This window comes from Pogona vitticeps, chromosome 3, assembly GCF_051106095.1.
Source record: "Pogona vitticeps strain Pit_001003342236 chromosome 3, PviZW2.1, whole genome shotgun sequence".
Lineage (NCBI taxonomy): Eukaryota > Metazoa > Chordata > Lepidosauria > Squamata > Agamidae > Pogona > Pogona vitticeps.
The window spans coordinates 81,855,956-81,882,872 of NC_135785.1; the positions used below are offsets into that span (position 1 = coordinate 81,855,956).

Consider the following 26,917-nt stretch of genomic DNA (forward strand, 5'->3'; position numbering starts at 1 on the left):
TCAATCAAAGAGGGGCAAAGAATTTTGTGCTCCTCTCAAATGGGAATTGGGAAATAGCCATCTACAATGGGATGGAATGGAGGACATCTGAGAAGAGAGAAACTTTGGGGCAGAGCCATATGCTGTGTGTCATCATCCAACAGAAGGTTTAGTGCACAGTGGGGATGGAATACAGCCTACCAGAACCAACAGCACCAATGCCATCCTTGTTGCTAATCACTAGAGACCTTATTGGAAAAGTCCATCAAAGTCCAGTAGTGTAAAATAAGTACAGTACAGGCAAAACAAGAAAGAAGTAGATGATGTGTTCAGAGAAACACCCTCCAGATCAGAACCTCCAAGATACACATATACCTAAAACTATGCAAGAGGCACTGAAACAAAAGAGGGAGGGGGAGAGATAAATATATTTTAACTACTCAGTGTAAGCTGACCTCTTAATTTACAATGTTGCATTATAATATAATGTTAATTTATACTATATTATTTTTCCTTGCTTCTGAATGTACTATACAATTTTTGTTATTGTTTAGTCATTAAGTCGTGTCTGACTCTTCGTGACCCCATGGACCAGATCACGCCAGGCCCTCCTGTCTTCCACTGCCTCTTGGAGTTTGGTCCAACCATCTCATCCCCTGTTGTCCCCTTCTCCTTTTGCCCTCACGCTTTCCCAATATCAGTGTCTTCTCCAGGGAGTCTTCTCTTCTCATGAGATGACCAAAGTATTGGACCCACAGCTTCAGGATCTGTCCTTCCAGTGAGCACTCAGGGTTGATTTCCTTCAGAATGGATAGGTTTGATCTCCTTGCAGTCCAGGGGACTCTCAACAGTCTCCTGCAGCACCACAATTCGGAAGCATCGATTCTTCGATGGTCAGCCTTCTTTCTGGTCCAGCTCTCACTTCCATACCTCACTACTGGAAAAACCGTAGTTTTCACTATGCAGACCTTTGTCGGCAAGGTGAGGTCTCTGCTTTTTAAGATGCTGTCTACGTTTGTCATCGCTTTCATCCCAAGAAGCAGGCATCTTTTAATTTCATGACTGCTGTCACCGTCTGCAGTGACCATGGAGCCCAAGAAAGTAAAATCTCTCATTGCCTCCATATCTTCCACTTCTATTTGCCAGGAGGTGATAGGGCCAGCGGCCATATCTTAATTTTTATTATGTTGAGGTATTTTTGCTCTCTCCATTTTTTGCACACTCCTCTTTCACCCTCATTAAGAGGGTCTTTAATTCCTCCTCAATTTCTGCCATCAGAGTGGTATCATCTGCATATCTAAAATTGTTGATATTTCTTCTGGTAATCTTAATTCCATTTTGGGATTCCTCCAGTCCTGCCTTTCACATGATGTATTCTGCATATCAGTTAAATAAGCAAGGAGACAATATACAGCCTTGTTGTACTCCTTTCTCAGTTTTGTACCAATCAGTTGTTTCATATCCAGTTCTAACTGTTTCTTCCTGTCCCACATATAGATTTCTTAGGAGATAGATAAGGTGGTCAGGCACTCCCATTTCTTTAAGAACTTGCCATAGTTTGCTATGGTCCACACAGTCAATGGCTTTTGTGTAGTCAATGAAGCAAAAGTAGATGTTTTTCTGGAACTCTCTGGCTTTTTCCATAATCCAGCGCATATTAGCAATTTGGTCTCGAGTTCCTATGCCCCTTCGAAATCCAGCTTGTACTTCTGGGAGTTCTCTGTCCACATACTTCTGAAACCATACAATTGCACTCATTTCACACGCTAGCAAGGTTATGCTCAGCAGGCTATACAATACCTTTACCTAGTTGAAGTTTTCAGTAGACATGTGTTCATAGTAAACAGTATCCCTTCTAAAAGATTGTCCATCTTGTTTTTTTCTCTGCTGTTTAGCTATAAGAAGCAACAGAAGAAAAACATTTTCTATTGTTGCTGCAAGCCAGAATGTCTCCCACAAGTTAGTAAGTCTTTTGACCCATAATTAAATGGGGAAATTACCCCACAAGAGTAATGCAGGGACAAGGGAGATCTCACACTCTCATATCACATAACAAACATACAGAACATGAACTACCATTTTGCCATCTTCCTTTTTTTTTTACGGCAAGTGAGAGTAATGAGTTTGTTTCAGCATTGGAGAATTGCATGGGGCAGCAAATTGATGATGATGATCCCACCCAACTAGTAGCAAAGCTAATACTCCGGGAGGCAAACACAACCAAAAATAACAATAGAAAGCAATAAAAAATTGGTAAGAAAAATCATTATTGTCTTCAAACTGAAGAAATGGAATTGGTGGATCATTGAGTCCAGCCCCACACGGTGGGGAATCAAACTCCCAGATACTGCAGCAAGATACCTAAACCACTGAGTTTATTTCAACCTGTTTGTAGTTTCCTGTACTACCTTAGGAAATAAGGAGATAGGCAACTTCCTCTTGTGAAGAAATGCTGCCAATCAACTTATCTGGGTGACATCAAATTACTTTCTTTACAGTTTATTCAGAATAAGGATTAAATACTCAATGAGAAATCTTCCAGGAAAGTAGCCAAAATGTTTATTCAACATTTAGGCATTAGCTTTTGAAACATATTGCTGTACTAGTTAAGTATGAAACATGTGTAGCAGACAACCCCACAACCACCTTTCTCTCTCTTCATGACCCTTTCAGTTTTTGTAGGAACCTATGACTGCGGTCAACTGTGTAAGACCCAAGCACTACATTGTGTTTCTAAAAATACTTAAAATATTCAAGATGTCTTGTAACATGACTGCTGACCTACTTTGAAAACCTATGCTTTCCTTCCTTAATTTTGAGTTATAACAAAAAAAAATCTAAAATTGAAGAAATCTAGCTCACCTAACCCAGCACTTCAAAAAAGAATGTCATTTATCTCTGCAAAGATTAAAAGGAAATACAGATTACTTCCATCTTTTTGTTTAATAAAAATCGTGGAAGTAATTATTTTTACCTTTATTACCACGCTCCTTCAAATTAGCTGCAGACTTTTTTTTACAATTGACTGAATGCTTAACAACGGTGTTCAAATTAAAATTATATTTGGTTTAGCACTAGCTTTAAATCTGTTCATGCATTTTCCTTTATTAATTCTTTCTAAAAAAAACTGACAGGCATCTTCTATTCTGTCTAGGTGTGATGAAAATTATTCATCCACTTAAACTATTAAGAATCCGTCACATCCAAGACGACTGTCACTTTAAAAAAAGCAACAAACAAGGCAGGGGGAATCTCCAAATTAGTACAGTATATTCCTGAAGTATGAAATAGCTCAGCTTTGAGAAACATTAACACCATCGAGGCTAAGGCCCATTTTTCTAGCAGAAGTGCTGAATTTGCTATAGTACAGTAACATATTTTACAATCCATAGTAATTATATTGTGATCACAGTTAAAGCAAAAAGTTACTGGGTAGCTCATTAAAGAGTTGTTAATTATCCTTTCTGACAAAAGTGATGCCTTCTATGGATAAAAAAAGAGGCAGAAAAGAGGCATGATGGGATTCAGCTAGAATAGGTACTTCTATTCTAGTTGTCTTTGGTCACCACCATAAAAGCAATGTTAATGCCTAAAATAAAAAACAAAAACAAATATTATAGATATTATCATTAGAGCAGAATGCACATTATAGTAGAAACATGTGATTCAGGCAGACTTTTATGTTGGATCAGATGTCCAAAGAATCTTTTGCTTAAGCCCGAAGAAGAATGGCAAAACAAAGCAAGCTAATTTGCAAACTTTGAGATGTGATATATATAAAATCAGCTTCTGCTCATAGTCATAATCTACCAGGTATTTTATAGTTTCAGGGTTAATTTTAGTGTTTCATTTTCTAGAGCTGAATCATTTATTGTTCTCAAATTATGAATATATAGTGCATAACTATCCAAACACTAACATCCTTTGCTTATAGAAAAACATCTAACCATTTACTTTTCAGACAGATTAACTTATTCAATCACCCGACATGTTTACACAGCGACATAATTTGTAATTTTCAAATGTATTACTTGTGAGAACACAGTCTAAAAATCCATGCTGAATTTAATTATCTTTTGATCCAATGTATTTGAGAAATTCTAATCTGTGTGTTGAAATAATACAATTTGAAGTATGTTAGCAGACAGCAATAATATTTACAGTGGCAGCCAGCTATCATGTTTTCCTTAAATCATGAAAGTTGCCCCAGCACTAAAGAATTCAGTTTAAAATTTCTGAGTGGTATAATATGCTTGCTAGGATGCTACCAACTCAAATACCTAGAACTAAATTTTTATTTATGATGCAAAACTCTAATCAAAATAATTGCAATTTGTAAGTCCTATATTTCCAGTCACTTTCTCCATGTGGAAAGCAGGGACAGAAAGGGGACAGATGATCCCCTCTAAGTGTGTTGGTCAGTAAAACAGATTTCTGAATGTAATGTTTGTTCTTCAAGTAGACATCTACACATCCACACAAATAAGTTTCTTACTGCATTGAATTTCTCTTTTAGAGCTTTCTAGCACTTTGGCAGTAGCTCCACTACTACACATATTATTCTCATTCTCATTCTCATTCTCATTATTATTATTATTATTATTATTATTATTATTATTATTATTATTATTATTATTATTATTATTATTATTATTATTATTATTATTATTATTATTGGCCGCACCATTGCCAGTGGCTTCTGGGCGGCGTACAACATTAAAACTTAAAAACATTAAAAAACATTTAAAAGACAATATAAAATAGCATATATTAAAATATGCAGATATCTACTTGTATAAGTTCAAACAACACAGTGACAAGTATCAGTTACCTGCAGGTACCAAAGAGGGGAGAAGGTATGTGTCCTGTGAACGCATAGATGACAATTCAAAGGCCAAATGTTACAAACAGTAACCTGTCAGTATTCATGGCAACAACATCAAAGGGGGACTTTCCAAGGCTGAGTTGACATTGTAAGCATTAGCAATGAGGCTCAGGCCTGCAGAGTTGAATTGGCATGCCTGATGGTGATGGTGTGGTGGCTGTCACAATAGAAATCAGAAAGATCATCTGGACCTGGAGAATATTAGGATATTTCCAGGTAAATGACATATGAGCTACTGAATATGTATGTGGCATAGAACACCTTTCAAAACCAAATTTAGCCAGGTGCTCTAGTGCCTTTGCATCTAGGCTGAAAAGTCCAAACCAATTTTGCAGGAGGATGTGATTTGCATCTTCCCCGAGTAGAAAAGAAAAGACAGTTTATAAACCAATCCCTAAGGGGAAATCTTCCCCTTCCAATGAACACAATGTTTGACAATATTTTGGAACTTCCTTTTTTTTCCATGGACCCTTAGGGGGGAAAAAAGCTCCAGAAGGAATAGCAATTCAATTGTCAACTGAAGAAAATAATGTAACCAATTACTGTATTAGACTAATAAATGAATAGAACAAAAGAATGAAAGGGAAAAAGCGTTTAAATCTGTCAAAATAACAGTTACTACTAGTCTTCCTTGACACATTCTGTCAGGGCATTCTGCCAAAACTCACTCTCTCCATCTAGAACAGTAACAGTGAACCTTTTTGGGCCTGAGTGCCCAAACTGGAAAAAAAAAACCAACTGGTGGGTGCCGGCAGAAGGGGAATCCTGGGCACAGAGGTGCCACGAGACCCCACTCCGGATCCACCACCAGTGTCAACTACTCCAGATCCTGACCCACCGCCTGTCAGGGTGCCAGCACCATGGCTGTAGCCGCCTTATCAGGTTTGGCTGCCGGGGGGGGGGGCAGTAGCAATCCGGCAACTTATGGCTTGTGTGCCTGCAGAGATGGCTCTGCCTGCCAGTTGTGGCACACATGCCATAGATTTGCCATTGCTGATCAAGAAGGTTCAGAAAGGGTGGACCCACCAGTCCACCCCTTCTTTCCCAACTAAACTGAAGTAATTGAACTAGATAAAAAGCAGTAGATTTTGAACAATGAGGAAATATGAACAACAAATATATGAAACAAAAAGTGTTTATACAACTAATCTACTTTCCAGAAAATGCTACATTTACAACCTCACATTTAATTTTGGGGAAAACAGAAAATCCATATGAATCTATATTCGTTCTACGTAACAAGAAAAACACTGCAATGTAGCAGATAAAATACTGAGTGGCCATGGAAGACTCATGTTCAAATCTTCACATGGTCACAGAGTTGTCCTGTCTGGGCACATCACTATTTCTGAAGCTTGGTTTATCTCATTTGTTGGTCAATTCTAAAGCACCCCACAATGGGGTGGAAAGGAGGCGGCTATTGCACAGATGGCATATAATTACTGAGAAGACCACCTCTCTCACAGTCACCCAAGAACCATCTCTGTGGGAGTGGCAAGAATGCTCAAAACAGGGCCTCCACAGACAACTGCTTTGAGTTTGTGTGGGATGTACAGTATTTAATTTTTTTCTAAAAAAGAGTCAGGTTCTCAGAATTTCCCTAGCTTGGTGTCAGATTGTGAATGGCAGTGAGCAAAAGAGGGGATCCTGTACACCATCTTGATTGCTGACACTGGAATTGCCAACATTCAGACTGGTCTTCGCTATGTAAAGACTTGCATCCTTTTTTTCTGGACACAACATTGCAACAAAAGGTCAGGCCATTTCCTGCTTTTTTGAATCATGCATAGAGATTACAGATGGGGACTTTGTATTCATATATGAATTTGAAGCCCACTGGCACAGGTGGCAAGCCCAATTAACATCCACCCCCATAACCCGACAGAATCAGCTGAATTAGACTAATTACTTTCCTGAAGTACTGGAAAGAAATTTGGACAAATGCTACAGACTACTTCAATATGCATATGCAGCTAGAGTTTATGAAAACTGTATTTCCTATATAAAACAAGCATGTTTAAGGTCCTGTATAGTTAAAATGCCATGATGGATCAACTTCAAATTTTAAAAACTGCACAAGAGGAACCATTTCCTTTTGAGGAAGCAGTGGTAGATATAAAGGTAACTACCAATTTCTCTATGAGCTGCAAACAAACATTGTAACAAGACAACGGCGAGAGCTTTTTAAAAAAACAGGAATTAGAACCTTAAAAGCACTTTCCAAACATTTCCAAATTTGGCACAGAGTAAGCCTATAATATACTGTCTATAAGCACTCTGTCAAATATGGTCCTGGCTCAATAAACTATTCAAAAATCACAACTATTTTGTCTAGACTGCCACCTTCTAATAGTAGTGGCTTGTATAATGCTGTTTTGACTAGTCACACAATATCAGATTACAGGCAACATGCCTGGATTTTTTTCATATCACAATTTGCCTTCCACTGATTTAGAGTTCAACCACAAATCATAATTTTTGTGTCCAGTCTGGCGCGCTTGAAGGCAAATTTTAAATCTCCAGCTATACAACATACAGCTAAGCACACATTTTTGGGTGAAGGAAGTAGGGTTTTTTAAAAAACCCATGTGGAGGTCACTTCTTTTAAATTGATTCTGGTCGTGCTTTTTTTTTATTCGTTTTAGCATGTGTGATCACCTGTGCCAAGGTAAATATGCCTGTGGGGTTCTGTGAGGTTTTCCAAGTTTTGGATGCCAAATACAATGGGTTTTGGATACCCTGCACCCCAAGCTCTCCCCCTCCCATCTATTCCTATTTTAGTGCTTCATCGACCTAGCACTATGGCACTTCAAAGTTTATTTTTAAATTAAATATTTTAGAACACAATTGAAATCAGACATAACAATTCTTAAAGAAAAGAGGGAATGGTGTAGTTGTGGGATATGTTGTAGGCTGCTAATGAATAAAAGCTGCTGGGTCCAGTGTCACCTGCCTCAAGGCAGGCATTAAGTTTCCAGTACAGAATTAAGTTTTCAATACAGAGGAAAAACCAGGACCTGGCGCACTGAAGTGCCAATATACCACACAGCTCACAACCTGACTAAAAGCAGTTCCAGAAGGTTGCACACATCAACACAAAAAACATGTGATATTAAATCAATTTCTAAAAACCAGAAACAGCTCCCAATTTAATTCAACAGTGTAGTCACACCCTTAGTTGCTTGTACAGCAGAGTCATGGAAGCTGCTCTCAAAACAACTGAAAGAAGTAAATTACCAGGAATTAGCTGGGATTCCAACGGAGCTATTTCAAGTTCCAGAAACTGAATCTAAATACAGTATTAACCAGAATATACCAACAAATATGGAAAACAAAATGGCTCACAGATTAGGAACATTCAATAGACACTCTAACCTTAACAAAAGGAAATGTCAATGATGGTAGTAACTGTACAACCACTGCATTAATTTTCCATCCAAGCAAATGCTCAAGGTATTGCAACAAAGAAATTTACTACAAATGGAGCAAGAAATACATGATGTTCAAGGAGGATTTGGAAAAGCAAGAGGGGCTAGAAATCATATGGCAAATATATATTGACTATTGAAGTGTACCAAAGAATTTCAAAAGAAAATCAGTTTGTTCTTTATAAATTACAGTAAAACTTTTTACTTTGGACTATCAACAGTTATTTGACCAAACTCCGGGAGGCAGTGGAAGACAGGAGGGCCTGGCGTGCTCTGGTCCATGGGGTCACAAAGAGCTGGACACGACTTAACAACTAAACAACAAAATGAACAGTTATGTATCATTCTAGAAGAAATAGGTGTTCTACGATGTTCCAATGCACAGCCTATACTCTGGATAAGAAGTTACTATTAGGACAGAACAAACACTCAAAAGCAAAATTGTTTCTAACTGAAAAAGATGTCAGATAAGGTTATATTTCCCTTCCTTTCTGTTCAGTCTATGTGAAAATACCATATTGAAAGATGAAACAAATTTAGATGGAATACAAAGCAGTGGAAGAAACAACAATACAGTACTTTAATGATGACACTACAGTACATTACTGATAGAAAATAACAATGACTTGAAATTATTACTGATAAAAATTGAAACAAAAAAACAGAATTACAGTATAGCTGAATATCAAGAAAACAAAATAATGACTATAGAATAATTATTTACTCTAATGTTGACAATGAAGAAATCCAAATTTTTGAAGGTTTTCTTTACCTTGGTTCATCAAAACAGAGACTGCAACACAAGACTGTGCCACTGCAAATCAAGTCCAAGATTATCCATGTTATGACATTCCTAATTACTTTGTATGGATGTAAAAACTGAACAATGTATAAAGCCAACAGCGAAGAAATCATTCATAACATGGTGTTGGAAGCTTTACACATACGTGTACTAACAAAAAAAATCCCAAAGAATAGTATTTTAGATTAAATCAAACCTAAACTCTAACTAGAAGATAAAATGAAGCTATCATATTTTGGACATGTTATGAGACAACAAGATTCACTAGAACAGATAATAATGCTAGGAAAATTGTAAAGTGGTCAGAAAAGATAACCATCTAACATGAGATGGATAGATTCTATAAAGGAAGCTACTGGCTTTTAATCTGCAAGACCCAAGCAGAGCTATTAATTATAATATCTTTTGGACGTCATTAATTCATAGGGGCACTATAAGTCAGAAATGACAATACATAACAAATTCAAATATATTATCTTTCTGATATAAAACTACACTATAGTGATACTATATGGACTTTTGAAAATTGTAATGTAAATGCAGATTAAACAATCTCAGCATTTTGCTATAAAAATATAGGTTTACGGCTTTAAAACTCATAGTTCTGATTATTTACTTTGCACCCACTGAAATCTATAAAACATTAAGCATTAGATCAAGTACAAGTCATAGCCACAGTTCTACTCTAAACAGGCTATTAAGATTTTCCTTAGTATTTTACGAGGAATTACACATTTAATACCATGTCCTTTGGATAGTTCCTGAATCTGATTCATTGAAGAGCTCTCAGACAATAGCTTTGTTCCAAAAACACAACAGGCTGTGGTCTGCCATCAGGAGATCAAGCCAAGCAACAGTGAGCATGTGGGCTCCCCAACACCCCACTTCTCAATGGCTTTAAGGAGATGGGAAGCTTTTTTCTTCTTTTTTGTTTGTTTTATGTGGTTATTTTTGTCCAGAATAGAAAACAGGTTTAATTGCCCTTGGTTCATTACACTAACAGAGTAGGGATAGCCAATCTAGTGACTAGTTAATATTTTGGATTTCGCTTCCCCTCAGCTCTGCTCAGTATAAAGGTCAGGGTGTGTGGAAATAGTTCAAAACATCCACAACAGTGGCTCCCAACCTTGGGTCCCCAGATATTCATGGACTACAACTCTCAGAAATCATAGCCAGCACAGCTAATAGTAAAGGCTTCTGGGAGTTTTAGTCCAAAAACATCTGGGAACCCAAGGTTGGGAAACACTGATCTACAGAGTAGCATGTTGTCGCCTTCTGAAAGATGAAGCCTGTTTAGAGTTCAAATATAATACTGTTTTATTAACTCTACTTTAGCAACAACATAGTTTATTATTATGCTTGAATTCAAAGATTGGGGGGAAAAAACCCAAACAATAATAAGTTTACCCACCAGCACATACAATGTTTGCCTGATGGAACAGCACAATCTAGATACATATTAGCCAAAATGTTCTTACATAGCCTGAAAAAGTTGTCTTGTTTGTATTATGCCAGCTTAACTAGGGAAGGGAATTTGGGCCATTTTGTTTAATCAGGGCACCACATTATTGTGATTAGTTTAAGAAACAGCTATGTGTTGTCCCATATCTTCCTCTGAACAATTTCACCTTTATAAACTCATCTCTTAAGCCAAATACTTAGTTGCCAAATACTGCAGTTGCTACGTCACAGACAACACTGAGTATTAACAACAGATTGTTATTTTTCTCTGCAGTTCTATCACACAACCAATGTGAGTCTACGTTTCATTCCCATGACATCTTGTACAGCATTGCACTAACAATCAGTCTTTCTGATCACTGCACTTCAGCTCTGATATTTGAAGATATTTGCAATTCAGGCTGATGTTTTCAGTTTTGCTTAGTTTAACTTCTCTACTTGAAAACACTTCCCTGATGATAGCCAGAGAGAAGCCTAAAGCTATTTTTATACTAATCCTGAATAAGAAAATCTTTTATGCTTTGTATTAGAAATTTTCAATACCCTAAAGTCTGCTTTCCTATTTGGAGATCCTGCTTATTTGTACGGGCTGCCTAAAAGCCACAACCCAAACATGAAGTGTATTTTCTCAGAAAAATATTTATATCCAAAAATGTGGTACTGTACTAAAGAGGCAGCCTCTCCCTTTCACCTTGTGATGCTGGGGAGAAAAGTAGGCAGAAATTAAAGGAATCCCCTTTTTCAATTAGTGAAATTTAAAGAACATCTCTGCTGCAAGAAATAATATAGAAAAAAGAACACTGACGAGAAACATACAATAAAATATTTTGAGATAGCCGTGACTTCATCAGATCACAAAAGAACAGAGTAAGCCTTATGACCAAAAATCAATAACCACATGATACTTTTGTTAGGATCACCCCAACAAGCCCAATATTGTGAGAAAATTTCACAATCTTCATCCCTAGATTGGGATAGAAAACATTTACATTCCTACAGCAGGAGTATACTCTGCTCCCAAAACACAAATCCTGACCCAGGTTGCTCAGAGGGAGGAGAAGCTTTATCCTCAACTCTCTCCCAGTGAGGTTGATGCAGGTCACTGGGAAAGGAGTAAGATTAACTCCTATCCCATATTTCAGCATTCGTGTTCCAGACTGCTGGGAGGAAGGAGAGGCCTTAACCTTAGCTTTCTCCCAGTAATCGTGCTGGAAAAGACAGATTACAGAATTATTCTCCCTCTGCTCCTGGCTGCCTCACCCCCTCTCAACATCAACCACCTGGCCTAAGGGGAGAGAGAGCCTTCAGGCCGGAGCTGCCCCTGGGACCGCACCAGACCATCATGCCTACACCCAGAAGGAGCCAAAGATCATCTGCCGGCCATAGCTCACTGTGTGAGAGGCAGTGAGTCTATGGTTGGGCCCCTGCTGGATCTCCCTCTGTGGTTACAGGCCTTGCGGCCTGCTGCTCCTGGCTGCCTCACCCCCTCTCAACATCAACCACCTGGCCTAGGGGGAGAGAGAGCTTACAGGCCGGAGCTGCTCCTGGGACCGCACCAGACCATCGTGCCTACACCCAGAAGGAGCCAAAGGCCATCTGCCGGCCATTAAGAGCCTCATGGCGCAGTGGTTAAACCGCTGTACTGCAGCTAAAACTGTGCTCACGACCTGGGGTTCAAATCCCAGGTAGCCGACTCAAGGTTGACTCAGCCTTCCATCCTTCCGAGGTCGGTAAAATGAGTACCCAGCTTGCTGGGGGGGCAATGTGTAGCCTGTATAATTAAAATTGTAAACCACCCGGAGAGTGCTTGTAGCGCTATGGGGCGGTATATAAGTCCAATAAATAAATAAATAAATAAAGGAGAGGCCTTAACCTTAGCTTTCTCCCAGTAATCATGCTGGAAAAGACAGATTACAGAATTATTCTCCTCATGAACTTTTCCTAAGATGCTTTACTAGGAAACCAAGCAGATACCCAGCATCTCCTGTTTTTATGCAAAAGTGGGCTTCCACCAGAAGCCCAATGCCAAGGTATTGTGGAGATAACTTAATGTGCACACAATGTGATGACATCAGTGGCAGAGAACATGGGTAAAGAGACAAATTGTAGCTTTTATACATAGGAAAGGTGAAAATTATTTTGGGTTGGTGCTATGGATTTTAAAAAATCAGCGAAATGCAAAATAGATAGTGTTGTCTAACTTTTTTTACTCCTCTCTTCCAACCTCACCCCCATATTTACTGCAATATGTAATCCCAGGTCTCAAAAGGTTCATCACAATTGTACTAATTTTAATGAAATTCTTTCATTATTAGAATATATTTTATTACGGAAGTCCTGTTCACAAAGCACAGTACAAGCGTATGCAATAGCACCTACATTCAAAATTACGGAGCAGCTAAAGATTAACATTAAAAACAAGCCAATTTTGTAATATCTCATAATACATAGTCATTTTGAAGCTTATGGCCAGGGCTTAGTTATACTCCTGGCTGCTTACCTCAGCTCCCTCCATTCCTGCATGATCTATTCTAAATTACTTCAAATAACATGTCTTATACATACAATGCCCATGTAGACAAACAAGGAGACACTCATTCATCTATATTAACTGAAGCATTTTTAACAATTGCATACAAAGCACATTCCAGATAAGTTTTAAAAGATCAATAATGAGCAGATGCTACCTTATTAAGAATTATAATGTAAAAACAATATTGTCTAGTCTGACATTGCTTGTCTAATCAACAATGCATATTATCATCCTTGACATCAGAACACACTTTTTGTTTTTAGTGGCATCAGTGATGATGAAATAAATTAATAACTAAGCTTTGTATATGTTTAGCTGAAACTCAGTCCCATAATTAAGCACAGAATAGAAAGGAGATTTCACAACTGCAATTTAGGGAGTATATTGAGCAAATCAGAATCTCACCTACAGTTTCAAAAGTAGCAAAAGAGAAAGACTTTTTTTAGAATTTGACTGACTTTGGAGTATTGTTTTCAGATCCACGTTTAATATAAAGGTTTCAGTACCTATTTATAGTAGCTTCTACAGTCAAATGAGTTTACAACCACACAGTAAGGCTTGAACATTTATAATTATGGGTCTACTTATATCTATAATATCAGCTGGCATAATTAATTCTCCCAGTTTTAGCAGCTAACCAGCTGTGTAGCTAACCAGCAAATACACAGAAAAATATACATAAGAATGTATTTATTTTATTCTTGAACAATATGATGCAAAGAACTTTAGAAGCCGTTGTCCATTACCACTATTTACTGTGTTACCACAACACAGTTTATTACTGTGACACAAAATATAAAGGTTCCTATATGAAGCAAGAATCATATTAATATTCCTTAAAATCTCCACTACCTGGGGACAAAGCTCTAAAATCTGCATTTAACTCTTCCTGTTTGCATTAGAATTTAATTGCTAAATCATCTTTTTAAGTCATTTTAAATATTACTGCACTGATTGATTAGAGGCAGTTGAAGACACCTCAATAATCTTCCCCCAAAACTCAAGATATAATTGGCTCAATAAAAAGCAAAGCAAAAGTATGCTGCTTCTATAATACCCCCTAGCATTTAAAGCAGTATCTGGGCAGTTCAGAATTATGAAAGCTAAACATTGCCTTCCAAGCGAGCTGGGCGCTCAATGTACCAACCTCAGACAGATGCGAGGCTGCGTTAACCTTGAGCCAGCTACCCAAGCCCATCAGGGTTGAATTCAGGGTCATGAGCAGGGTCTTGACTGTACTACTGTTATTTAACCACTGTGATATAAGGCAAGTGTCCCACTCCAACTGAGTAATTTTGAAACCTGAGAAAGAAAATATCACAAGTGCCTATCTCATTTCCTGACAGTAAGAAACAACAAATCAAAAAAGAATGCTCTAACCTTTCATTATACTTGTAATGTCCTGTTTCTGCTGCCTAATAATAGGGACAACCCTTCTTGGTTAAAATGCTGTTCTTAACAGCAACACATACACTGTGGTGAATTGCACAGAATTAATTTTATCTGAGTTTCAGTAAAATGAAGAATTATTCAGCCAGCACACTAGCCAATCAATTTTTTTTCTATATATGATTATCAAAAGCATCTGTAGTTATACCACTAAGCAAAAGTAGGGCTACCGTACATGCTAGATTAGGAGGTGATAAAAGCGTAATTTTTAACATTTTATTTTATATTGCTTTGAAGCTAAGATGTGTTAAATATCAACAACCATATTTCACATTAGCTGGACTATTACTTTGTTCATATCAATAAAATGCAACAGTATTGATGAATCACCACCTATTTAGTCTCCTCTTCCTCCAGAAAACTCGGGGCAGCTTAAATGGCATCTCGCCTTTACCCACACAGAAAGTTGCCCAGAGAGGCAATGAAAGGTACGACACAGTAAGTTCTGCAGCTAAGAAGGGGATTGAATGTAGGTTGAACCAACATTCCAGCTACTGTGCTACTTTGGGTCTTTCTATCGATTGGTTTTCTTTAAAGAAAAGCTTCAGTCATGACTAAACCACACATTGGCTGAAATCGTATTTCTTAATTAACAAAGTCACACTATAGTAGGCTATACTTTATACTACATTCTATGTTGTACCTACAGAATGAAGTGATAACTAGAGTCAAGCCACCTGATGGAGCTTACAGAGGTGTTGATTCAACAAATCCCCATTGATTCAATGAGCCTGTCTTAGTGACTTACAACACTAAGCAATACAATTTCAGCCAGGGAGTTATGATGAGCACTCAAGCTAGAAAAACAGTGACAAGCTTGGTGCATGAAATGGAGTGCCAATTTACAAGTAGAGGCTTTCAACAATATGTACATCAGAAGTAAAAGATAACACTAGTGTTTCCTATATTATACATTTTTCCCAAGAGTAACATTAAGGGACTAAGGGACAAGTCCCAGGATATCCTAGTAACACTTCTAGGTGCAACAACAAAACAATGTTGTCCTGCAAGATAGCTCACAGGTTATATTGAATGCTTGATGACATCAAGGCCATAATATAAACACAAGCAAAAAAGGGAGTAATTAAAAACATCACCTTGACCTTGTTTTAGAGAAGCAGCTGATTCAATCATACATAGGTTGCTTTAGAAAAATTGGCAAAAAAAGGTCTCTACTCAGTGTTTCAGGCTGACACAATCAGTTAATCGTTTCCTTTATGTGAGTCACAAGTTTTTAAAAGTCACACCACATAAATATCCATAATAACAACATGTTACGTTTTAGCAAAGATCAAATATTTTCTTATGTGTACAATTGCATCTTGACCTCAAAGACTGCATTGGGCTACATGCACATTGTGGAATGCTAATCATGTTACTAAAAGCAGGTGAATTACCAAAACAGCTTTGAGTACTGCATTATTCTCCCTCATAAACCTTTTGATGATCACTTGGAAGTCAAGTTGAAATTACAATTATCAATTTTTTGTTTGCTTTACATTATCACAGCTCATAAAAACTACAAAATAAAATATTAGGCCTTAGCTTAAGTTAACAATAATATGGGTATTTTTAGAACTACCAATTCATAAAATTCCAACAACATACAAGTTAGAATTACAAAACCCAAATATTTCAGATAGCACCAATAAAATAAATGTTCTGTTTTTTTTTCCAACCCTAGTTCCACTTTATTGGAACATATTAAGACACATGATGTTCTTAGTATTCATGCAAATTCCCATGACAAGAAATCACAGAATAATAAAATCTATGATGTGGTTTTATTAGAGTCTTAACACTAATTAAGCTTATCCCAATAAATCTGGAATTACAGTTTGATAAAAATGCTGGGAATTTCATCAGAGATCATTAGATCCATTCCAGAGCCACAGTTTCTTGGGTTGCCTGGGAAAGATAGTATGATCATTAAACCAATTTAAATGTATACCCCTTATAACCATGGGAATTAATTAGTATATCCTCTATTTTTGGCCTAAGTAGTATTTTATTTAAATATATTCTTAAAGTTTAATTTACTCCTGAAAGGACAGAAGATGTGTCAATATGAGATTTATAAATACTGCAAAGAACATTTTCAATAAGGAAAGTTATGTATATTAGTTTATGTTCGTGGTTTAATGGCATATGGGAAGTTCTTTAACATATCTTAACCTAGCTATTTATGCTTCCAAATGCTAATGTAGGAACCGTCAGTACATATTGCAAAAAGCAGCTAGTTGTCACATATGCTTTAAAGACTGCAATAACTGAGCAGTTTGCTGAGGCAGAATGGCTCAGAATAAGTCTCCCTTCCATGACATTTACCCATCCTGGGGCTTTAAAGTCCAGAAACTGATGGGCAGAAACATGCTTCTCCTCCTCTGTGGTTGGAAATCCAATAGGGAATAGCAACTCTCCCTTAAAACACAACGAAACAGCAAAATAAAGTCTGGTGACAACACACTTTTTTGAATGAAAAGAACCTGCACTCTCAGGGAGATTATATTCTGCACCACAACATATACAGTACTCTGTATAAATATCAACCCTAATGGATGCTTTGTTATGCTAGCTTTTGTTACAGACTGCATGTATGGAAAAAAGGCTAACCTAAATGCATTTTCAAAAAACAAATAGGATATCCTACTACATTTAAAAAAATGTACAGACTGCATTTGGAAATGATAAAAGAGCAACTAAAAAGGCTTTTCTCTTCAGAACCTGATATGGGACACAAGGTGAAGTGTATGTGCCAATTATTCAGTTAAGGCAGCATTTAACACCAAGGCACGTTCCATTCTACATTAAAATTTCAGAGCTTCTATTTTCCTCAGTTTCATCTGTTGCAACTGATCTGCCTTGACATCTTAGATAACAAAACCAATGAAGGACATTGCTGCTTTAAATATTTCAGGGCTTATGTAGCTAGTAAATAGGCTCCATTGCAATATGGCTCTGAAGGTCGTGTCCTATTGTATCTTTCCTCTGAACAGTGTATAAAATAGAAAAAGGTTTTTTGTGCTCCTGTACCTTCTCTACATTCCTTAATCTTCTTTTTTGCCATTAGAAATTCTTATTATAAGCAAGAGATACTCATGTTAACACACACCCAAAACTCTTCCTGAATGTATTAAAATCCACACCCTGAACATAGTATCAAGATTGCACTTCAGCAATTTCAGCATTTTATTTTCAGTCATGTGTCTGATTTTGCAAACACAATCCTGTTGAACCTCATTTCTCAGCATTAATAAGGGAGAGTTCTTAAAGCAGAACAGGTTCAGCTCTTTAATTATCTTCTCCACATTAACTAGATTCCAGAAGTGTTCTTGGTTTTAGTCAGCCATTTAATCTCAGACTTCAAGCCTCCTACTCTTCCTGGATCTACAATAACCCTGCATTTCAGATTTTTTATATAAAACATAAAGGATAAAACTTGAGGCACATAGGTACTTATGAGAATATCAAGGAAGAAGGGAGTCACCAAGTAACAAATATTTCTAACCTTTCAATACAAATTGAAAGGTAACAAGAAGTCTAGAAATACAAGGTAACTAAATTTGTACCCGGGATTTCTGACATATGTGAATGTCCTCCACAAATGTATAGTTCAAATGATTTAATGGAAGCTAGCTAACTACCACAGGCATGAATTAGAATGGCAAAAGTGGTATTTGGTTTTACACAGACTGCAAGACAAAAACCAAAATATTCGCCGCCACCCCTTTGCTCTTAGTAAGAGGAAATTACCTGAAAAGGCAACAGGTTGTTGCCATTGTCTGTCCTGAAGGCATTGTCTTCCATCCAGGATTTTGGGGTTAGAGGAGCAGCTCGTGGAAACTTCGGTGGAGCAATGACATTGCTAGAGTAGGGCTTTTTAAGGGGTGAAATTGGATTGAGCGGTGATGGCACTCCAACTCCCACTCCCACACCCACTCCTACGCCCACCGCCCTTCTAGGGTCCCTGCCAGCTTGAAGTCCAGCCCAAGGATTGGAAGGTGTACTCCAGGCTGCATTTTGGTGGTTATTCCAGCTGGAAGGGGAAGATGTGGAAGCTGAGGAGGACGAAGGTTTGCTGGTCATGATGGGCTGATGGCTATAAGCAGCATTTCTCTGGGCAAAAGATGCTTGATTAGGGCTGACTGGCGATCTCCTTTGCTGCTGCTGGGCTTGCTGCTGTTGTTGCTGTTGGTGGTGCTGAGTCTGGGCTAGGCCAATCTGGGGAGAGAAAGTGCCTCCAAAAACAGGATTGACATGGTGGGGGAAATTCTGGAAAAGCATAGTCCCATTGACTGGGGTAATTCCTTGAAAAAAGCTATCATCCACTGCATTTGTGGTCCCAGTGGACCAGGTGCTTCCGAAGGAGGGAGACAAGGAGGTGCCGGCTGTCGGTTCCTGTTGAGGCTGGTGGAAACTTAAGCCGGGCAGGATGGGGGACTCCATCTGCATCTTTTCTTTGCTATTTTGGGCAGGAGCTGCTGAGCCAATACTAGTCACTGGGTTGCTGTCCTCTGGTTTGGGTGTTTCTGACGTGATGGGAGTTGAAGGGGATTCTGCTGCGTTTGGATCTTGCTGCCGCTGCTGCTGAGGCTGGGCTTTGCTTTTGTCCATCAGTAAATCATCCTGCATGGTTTGCGCAGCTGAAACGAGAGAGGGGTGGGGATACCACAAGAGAGTGTGTTAACATTCATACGCTGTTTCAGCCTTCTGCTGCTTGCTAGAATTCCACCGCTAGAGTAATGCCGCTGCAAGTTGCAAGGCAAGACTAATACGTAATCCCCACCCCCACCCCTTTAAGAGTAAGCGGGTTGAATCAGTGCGATCGCTTTGCTCTGCCTCTAAAAATACATTTGGAGATGCTTCACCCTTGCCGATGTCTTGGTTCCCTTCACTGTAAAGGAAAGATGTGCTTATAGGGCAGAGATATACAGCAATTTCGCCACGTCTCTTTCTCTTACACCGGAACTCAGAGCTCTCGCCCTGCAATGAGAAACTGATTCTTGTTCCTGTTTTTCTGTACACCCTCCTCCTCCCTCGTTATTTGCATACGTCAATAAATACTGCTGCGTCCTTCAGCAAGGTTAAAAAGACAGCAGCCTTTACTCTCCCCCACCCCCTTTCCCATGAATAGACTTTTAAAGGAGCCGGGTGCCCATTTTCATTAAACAACAAACAGGTTCAAGCAAATTGCTAGAAACCGATCGGATGCACCGTCTCAACGCCCGGAATAAATCAAATGCTCAAGCCAAACTATCTTGCCCATTAACTGCTGAAGGAGGGGAAACATCATACACACAGCAAGCTGAACGGTTTTCATTGCTTTAATGTTCCTTTTGTTTTAACCCTATTAACAAGCCAACCCTGTATTTTTGTTTTACACTCATTTATCCTGTGCTCCTTATAGTTATGACAAGAAATTTACAGCATAATTCTACATATCTGATCAGATACAAATCCCGCTGAGTTTCTTCGCTTCCCTGGGAATAAGGCCCATCGAACCCAATGCGATTTACTTCTGAGTAGGCACATATCGTTGCCTTAATCCGTTCTGGGCCAAAATGAAATAACATAATAAAAATGAAACTTCCAGTCGCCCATAAAACTGGTGGAACTATTCAGACACACTGCCATTTTCCTGTAGAAATCCTGCAAAAGCCTTTTTCACGCGTAGACATATAAGATTAAAATGTCAGTATAAAATCATTAGAGAGAAGACAAAAAAAAAAAAGCAAATAAGAGCCGCATTCACCAGCCTCCCCACCTGCAACACGCTTTCAGAAGACCCACAGTAGAATAGGCCGAACAAAAGAAAACGTCAGGCATCACAGAAGAAGCAGTTTTATTTTAGCAATATATCTTTTCCAAATAAGGCTTCAACCTTCAAAATATATCTACTCCCACCCCACCCCACCCCACCCCACCCGCAGCCTTCTGATCATCCCTTCTTGTTTTGCTGTTCAACTGCAATAAAGTAACCACAGGGTCAGTACAGCAGCTGCTTGAGGAAAGGCACGGATAATTTTGAAATACTAACTTCCTCTCTCTCCTTTACTAATTTCCAAAGATTCCTAAATGTAAGATCATATAATCAAATGAAAACGAACTACAACAAAAATGTATGGGCATCAATCCACAGGAAGAATACCTTCTAGACTAGAAATTAATTTCCTTCATTGCTGATCTGCGTTCACGATCTAAAAATAATGCCTTGTGGAGAGTACCTATATCGAGAGTATTAAGCTAAATTCCTAATCCCAGAATGAGTAAACTAGCGCATCTGTGGCACGCAGCTCTGCTGCTGCTGTAGGGGGTGCAGAGAAACCTTTAAAGCAGCACTGCAGTAAGCCATAATACTACAGCCTTTGTGTAGTTTTCCATTAGCAGCACTCGGATCAAAGTCACCAGAACGGTAAGTATACACGAAATAAATACTCGAGATTTCATACAAAGAGATAGATCCCTGCATTTTTGCTTTCCTCCGATATTTTTAACAGTTTAGGAAAACGTTGATATAAATAATTATAAATATTAACATTAAAACTATTCCTTCCAATGCAGCAGATAATTGTTTTAGATACCTTCGTAAACTTCATTTTGAAGCATTATCTAGAATCCCCCCCCCCCACATCCTTTCTTACCCTAAGATTTCGCTACAAATCCCACCCCTCCCCGTCAAGGTCAAGACCTACCCTTAATTAAACGTAGGCAAACTGAAAGGAGAAAAATGAAATGTTGCTGTGAAAAGACAGACAGCCAAATATCTAGTACTGGGCTAATATACGGCGCCTCCCGATTCCTCCACCCCCTTTTCTCCCAGTGTATGTATTTGTGCCAGTCTAAAGTACAGTTCAGGAAAGCCAATACCCCATCATAGTATTTCGTACGCATGCAGTAACCCACATAACGAAGGAAGAATCGCCGAGAACAGTTACCTTTTGAGTATTCTGTATTTAAAGATCAATAAAAGGAAGGGACAGTGTCTATTTCCTTCTTTCGGGTTTGGTATATGACAAATAGAAATTGCTCTGGCAAGAGCACTTTGACAACTGTAAGCTGAATGCGCATGTGTGCCTACGGAATTGTGGGGATTGAAGTCTTTTCCTCAACGGAGGCAGGCTGGGAGAGCAACGTTTAAAGCACCGATGGGCGTTTTAACCATCGGAAAGACCTTGTAAATACAGATACATGGATACTCAAGAGAGACAACTAGTCTAACAGGTACCTTTGGAAACACGCTTTCTTGATTGCATGTTTTGGCATCGGCCAAAACGCTGATATTTTTAAAGCCATCTGGGCAGTATGAAAATTAAAGTCAAACAGAACAGGCTCTGAAGCAAACACTTAAAATATTAGATCTGAAGTAGTCAGATGGTACACTTCAGGAGGGAAAAAGGTTTAAGAGAAGACCATAACTTATAAATGCTTTGCTTTGAGGAATCAAAGACACAACTAAGATTCCGTCTCCTTGTGTAAGGACACAGCCTAGAATTTTCTATATATATGCCTTCAAAAAACATTATACTAAACTGACCAACCATATGTACTTGAGAAGTTTGTAATCAAATCTGTCTATTCCTTGCATTTGTCATCTAGCACCCATTAGTAAGACAGACAGCATTCAGGTAGTAGGCATACGTGTATACAATCTGTCATTATCAGTACAACTAGACTGACCTTCCACCCAACCACATTCAAAATGTATAGATTAATTTAAGCCAATGACAAAAAGGCAACAAATACATTATTCTAATTGGGGGAAAACAGGTTTTATATCTATTTGACTAGAATATTTTAGAGTCATGATTACTATGAGACCACTCATTCTAATAAATCTTTACCTGTATGCAGATGTGTTGAACTTGCATCTCATTTGTTGTCAGGGATGAATAAGGGTCTTGACAATAATTTTGAAACTGTTTATCTAACATGACACAAGTGTCAGAATTCATGTATCCTTTCCTATGGTCCTGCCTTAGACTTCCACAGTCTGAATGTTGTTAAGTCAGTCTGAGTAACCAGTATGCAGCAGCATGACAAATCACTTTAATTAGCTCTCTTCCTATATTATTATTAACAACAATAATTGGAACTTTCAGAAGCCAAGTGAACTGCATAGAGACACAGTTTCCTAATCATTACTACTGGATAGCCACATAACAAAAACAAACTACTAGATATTTTGTTTCTCATAAATAACAACATAAAAACCCTAGAGTTTTCTGCTTTCACAGCATCAGGAACATTGTACTAAGCTTTGAAGGTCTTTTCATTATTTTCATTAGCCATTCTCAACTGGGGCTATATAACCCCCTGGGGCCCCCTGGCACATTTGAAGGGGACGACAGACTGGAAACAATTCTTCACACACCACCTTGCAACATATACAATTCTGATTTGGCCTGTATTTCTTTCACATTGTGTTTATGGCCATGACCAAATAAATGGCTGAGAATGGCTGAATGGTATGTCTCCATCCAACATTGATAGAGGTTAGTTAGCAACTTACATATTTATTCAGGTGCAAGTCCAACTGAATTCAAAAGGGTTTCTTCCAACTGAAGCAAACAATTTCTTATTTTCACCTCAATGAGGGGGGGGGGGAAGTTAGTGCCTGGGAGCTCAGAGATGGGAGTAGTTATGGACCATAAACTTTTTTTCTGATAATACTAAAGTGCTAGTCAGGAATACAGCCTTCTTGCATATAGCTTGCATTCTTACTGAACATGCAGGTTAACAGCTTAGAAGCACTGACTGTTTAAAGGATGTCAGTGGAACAGGAGTGTCTTCAAAAAGTGCTCAAAAGCCACAACTTCTTGAAATGCTACTGTCTGGCTTGTCTGGAATAGGATGGTTTGAACAATGCTCTTTGACCTGCATCAGCAACCACAGCAGTTTCACACTCAACACAGGGTTTTTCTTCCTCCATTAAAACCAAACATTACTAAACTAAGCCTGAGATCTTATACTTCAAGAACCATTTCCCAAAATATATTAGTGCCCAAACACTTTATTTAGCATCTAATACTGTGTTCCAGATTTATTTGTCCACTGAATTATGGGAAGTTATCAATAAGAAGCCTGTTTTTATTTGTGATTCCAACTCTGAATTGTCTTTCCTTAGGGATCCTAATCTAGCTCCGGTGTTGAGCATGTTTAGTCACCAAATTAATGCCCAGCTTTTCAGATAGGTTTTGATGGATGTCAGTAACTCCTTTGGCTGTTCTGCTCTTGTTTGTGCCACGCCACTTAAATCTATGATTGTTTTAGTTTTGATATTTTGTTAATCCATACTGCAGTTTTTCTCATTTTTCAAACTACACATAATTATGCATTTATTTTTGCAAGGCAGTTTTATTTGGAGGTATAAGACATTTTGGGTTTTGAAGAACAGAGGCATATATGTGTGTGGAAATTACAAGTCAAAATAAATGGCCAAAATATTGAGGATTGCAGCATGTTTTCCAAGGACATATAAGACTTATGGCCTTGGCCATAAGAAAAGTAAACAAATTATAAAATATAATTTTAGATGCTAAAGACTTAGAAAAAATGGTGAAGTAAGCTAAGTAAGAAAATATATTGACAAGTATAATAATGATATATATTATTCTCGATCACATTCTGTATTTTTTATTTACCCCAATACCCTGATCCAAATCCCCTTCCCTATTATCTTCTGTTAGTTAATGGACAATGAATAATAATAATTTTAAAAAGTAAACAAGTTAATTTGCATAAAGTAGTAGTAGTGGTAATAATAATGTGCTGTCAAATCAATTCTGACTTATGGCAACCCTTTTCAGGGTTTTCGAGGTAAAGAATACTCAGAAGTGGTTTCATTCCATTCTTCGGAGGGTGCCCTGGGACTGTGCGGCTGGCCCAAGGCAACACAGGCTAGCTGTACTCATAGGATCACAATGAGGAATCAAATTCCCAATTTCTGACTCCAAAGCCGGATTCCTAAACCACTGAGCTATTCATCCAGTTACCAGCATAAAGTGATAGTAGCTAAAACAACCAGACAAAATGTAAATCCAATTGACATGTTTAACCCCCATATTAAAAAAAATTAAGCAATACTATTTGGGTCAATGTACTACTGAAGAGGAAACAGTCATGGAAATTACACATCCCAAATACTTAATGCCTCCATTTCTAATTATAGGGGAAGGAAATAACATTCCCTCATATAAAATATGAAAGGGAAAAGTATTCACCACAAATACAAGATAAATCTTAACTGGGTGAGGTATTTGTCGTACAAAGGGTACAAATATGCATGTGAGAGCCAAACGTTTTTGTTCGCACACTATTTGAATTCAGAAAAGAGCAACAAAGAATTGAAAGATAATTTTAGTAACACTGTAGAATAATGCACTAAAATCTGTTTGTGCAAGACCTCTAGTACAGAGGAAAAATATCAGAACTGAGAAGCAATTAATCATAAAACATTTTTGAAGAGGTAGTGCATTAGTGTGTTTCAGCATGTATAAAAAAAACAAAAATAAAACAAAGTATTGTGGTATCTTTAATCTGTTTCTCTTTAAGGTGGTACAATACTTTTGTTTTTGCTGTACATAGCTGCAAATAATACTTGTTGTTTCTTCCTTTTTGTAACAGCTAAGTCATAACTAAGCTACATTATGGTTGTAAACAGAGTGTGATAATTTCACTCCTATAGTGGTATAACTGATTTTGATAGTTATCAGAGCTATAAACTATACCTATTGATTATTGTTATTTGTTTTAACTAGGACCTGTAACTGTATCTGTTGCTACCCATTTGTCTCCTGGGTCCATTCTCCTCCCATACCTGCACCAGTGAACAGAATTAAGCACTTGGTCCATTGCACATTGATGGATTATCTCAAGTCCACATATTCTATGTTCTAACATAAGTACTAAAGGGTCCATTGCTTCAACGCTAAAACATTACCTTTTTGAACAGGGCATTAAGGAAGATCAGAGACCTACTGAATAGTTGACTTTTCTAGCAACCTCTTAAATCATGGAGTCAGCACTGACAGTGGAAGTGTAAGCAGACAAAAGGGGTTGTGGAACAGGCAGTATTACACTGTTCCTACCTACCTTTCCTGTTGCTTAATCACTATATTTGGTAGGCATACACTCATTCACCAGTTCACAAATATAATAGTAGCACATAAGAGATACAAAGATAATCAGTTAGTGAAGAAACAAATCAAAGCCAACAAGCAGCTTTTAATTTAGTAATTCCTCATACAGAATATTGCTTCAAAAGATTACATTTGCATTCTATAGTGGCATACCACTAATATGAATTCTAAAGTCACTCCACTCTGGCCAAGGAAATAATTAGCTTCATAAGAATTCTAACACACCCTGTTATCTAAAATTGCTACCGTGTTTCCCTGAAAATAAACAGGGTCTTATATTAATTTTTGCTCCAAAAATGCATTTGGGCTTATTTTCAGGGGATGTTTTATTTTTTTAATGTACAACAATCTACGTTTATTCAAATACAGTCATGCCATCTTCTTCTGGTTGCTGCACAACAGAGGGGCAGGGTTTTACTTAACTAGGGCTTATTTTAGGGGTAGGGATTATATTACCAGCATCCTGAAAAATCACACTAGGGCTTATTTTCAGGTTAGGTCTTATTTTCAGGGAAACGGTATACATATCATTGCATCCTGATATATTCATTCCTGGTAGTTTCCTGCCATGTTGAATAACTCCCAAATTAGTATCACATGTTATATAGCATTAGGCGGAAAAAAGTGGAAATTAAGTTACTTATCACTGGTCAGAACCCTATTGAGATTTTATTCTGGAGTAAGTGAAATTATATACACTGCAGTAGCAAATTGCAGCTAGTTAACAAGGTGCTGGTTGCCCATCATGTTACTAGGCACCTTGCTAATTAGCTGTAATTCACAGCTGCAAATTACATTATTTTACTCATTTCAGAATAAAATCCCAATATGATTTATGCAAGTGGTAAATAATCCAGTTTGCTTCCCTAATAAAGCACCAGTTAAGTATTTCCCAGTTTCTCTTTGGAGAATTATACATACCAATCATTAGGCAGGTTTCATTTCTAGAAAGAAAAGTTCTAATTCAAAGCAAACAGTATTTTATCCACTTAAGAGCTATGTGGAGATGTCCAGTATATTATACTGCTAAATCATAACCAATCATTAGCTTCAGAATTTTCAGAATTACATCACACTGCTTACATCACTACCCCTTAAGATTATTGCTTAACCATACTGTATCCACAGCTCCAAGGAGAAAGCAGGCAAGATAACTGAAAGATATTTCAGATGCCTTTTTTGACATAGAAGATGGTGCTCAGTTGAGCACCAAGATACTTGAGATGTCCCATGACTGCCCAC

The 26,917-nt window shown here is 37.9% G+C and overlaps 1 protein-coding gene and 1 long non-coding RNA gene across 14 annotated transcripts in view; one reads left to right on the forward strand and one right to left on the reverse strand.

The window, feature by feature from the left end:
- Window positions 1–26,917, reverse strand: part of CPEB3 (cytoplasmic polyadenylation element binding protein 3) — a 120,648-nt gene that overhangs the window by 92,032 nt on the left and 1,699 nt on the right. For 3 of the 13 annotated variants that reach the window (XM_078391318.1, XM_078391316.1, XM_020782921.3), the window contains exons 1-2: window positions 21,473–21,613; window positions 18,291–19,180 (exon numbers count right to left, since the gene is read on the reverse strand). In XM_078391318.1, the coding sequence (XP_078247444.1) occupies window positions 18,291–19,169 (879 nt within the window). In that variant the 5' untranslated portion in view covers window positions 19,170–19,180; window positions 21,473–21,613. Of the gene's footprint in view, window positions 1–18,290; window positions 19,181–19,405; window positions 19,565–20,301; window positions 20,408–20,685; window positions 20,838–21,229; window positions 21,439–21,472; window positions 21,614–26,917 lie in introns of those variants that run through there. The other 10 variants (XM_072995338.2, XM_072995337.2, XM_072995336.2 and 7 more) reach the window with 6 other exon arrangements.
- LOC144588406 (uncharacterized) lies at window positions 20,811–25,351 on the forward strand. The gene is made up of 2 exons (XR_013543950.1): window positions 20,811–20,949; window positions 25,295–25,351. It is a non-coding gene; the product is annotated as an uncharacterized LOC144588406 (long non-coding RNA).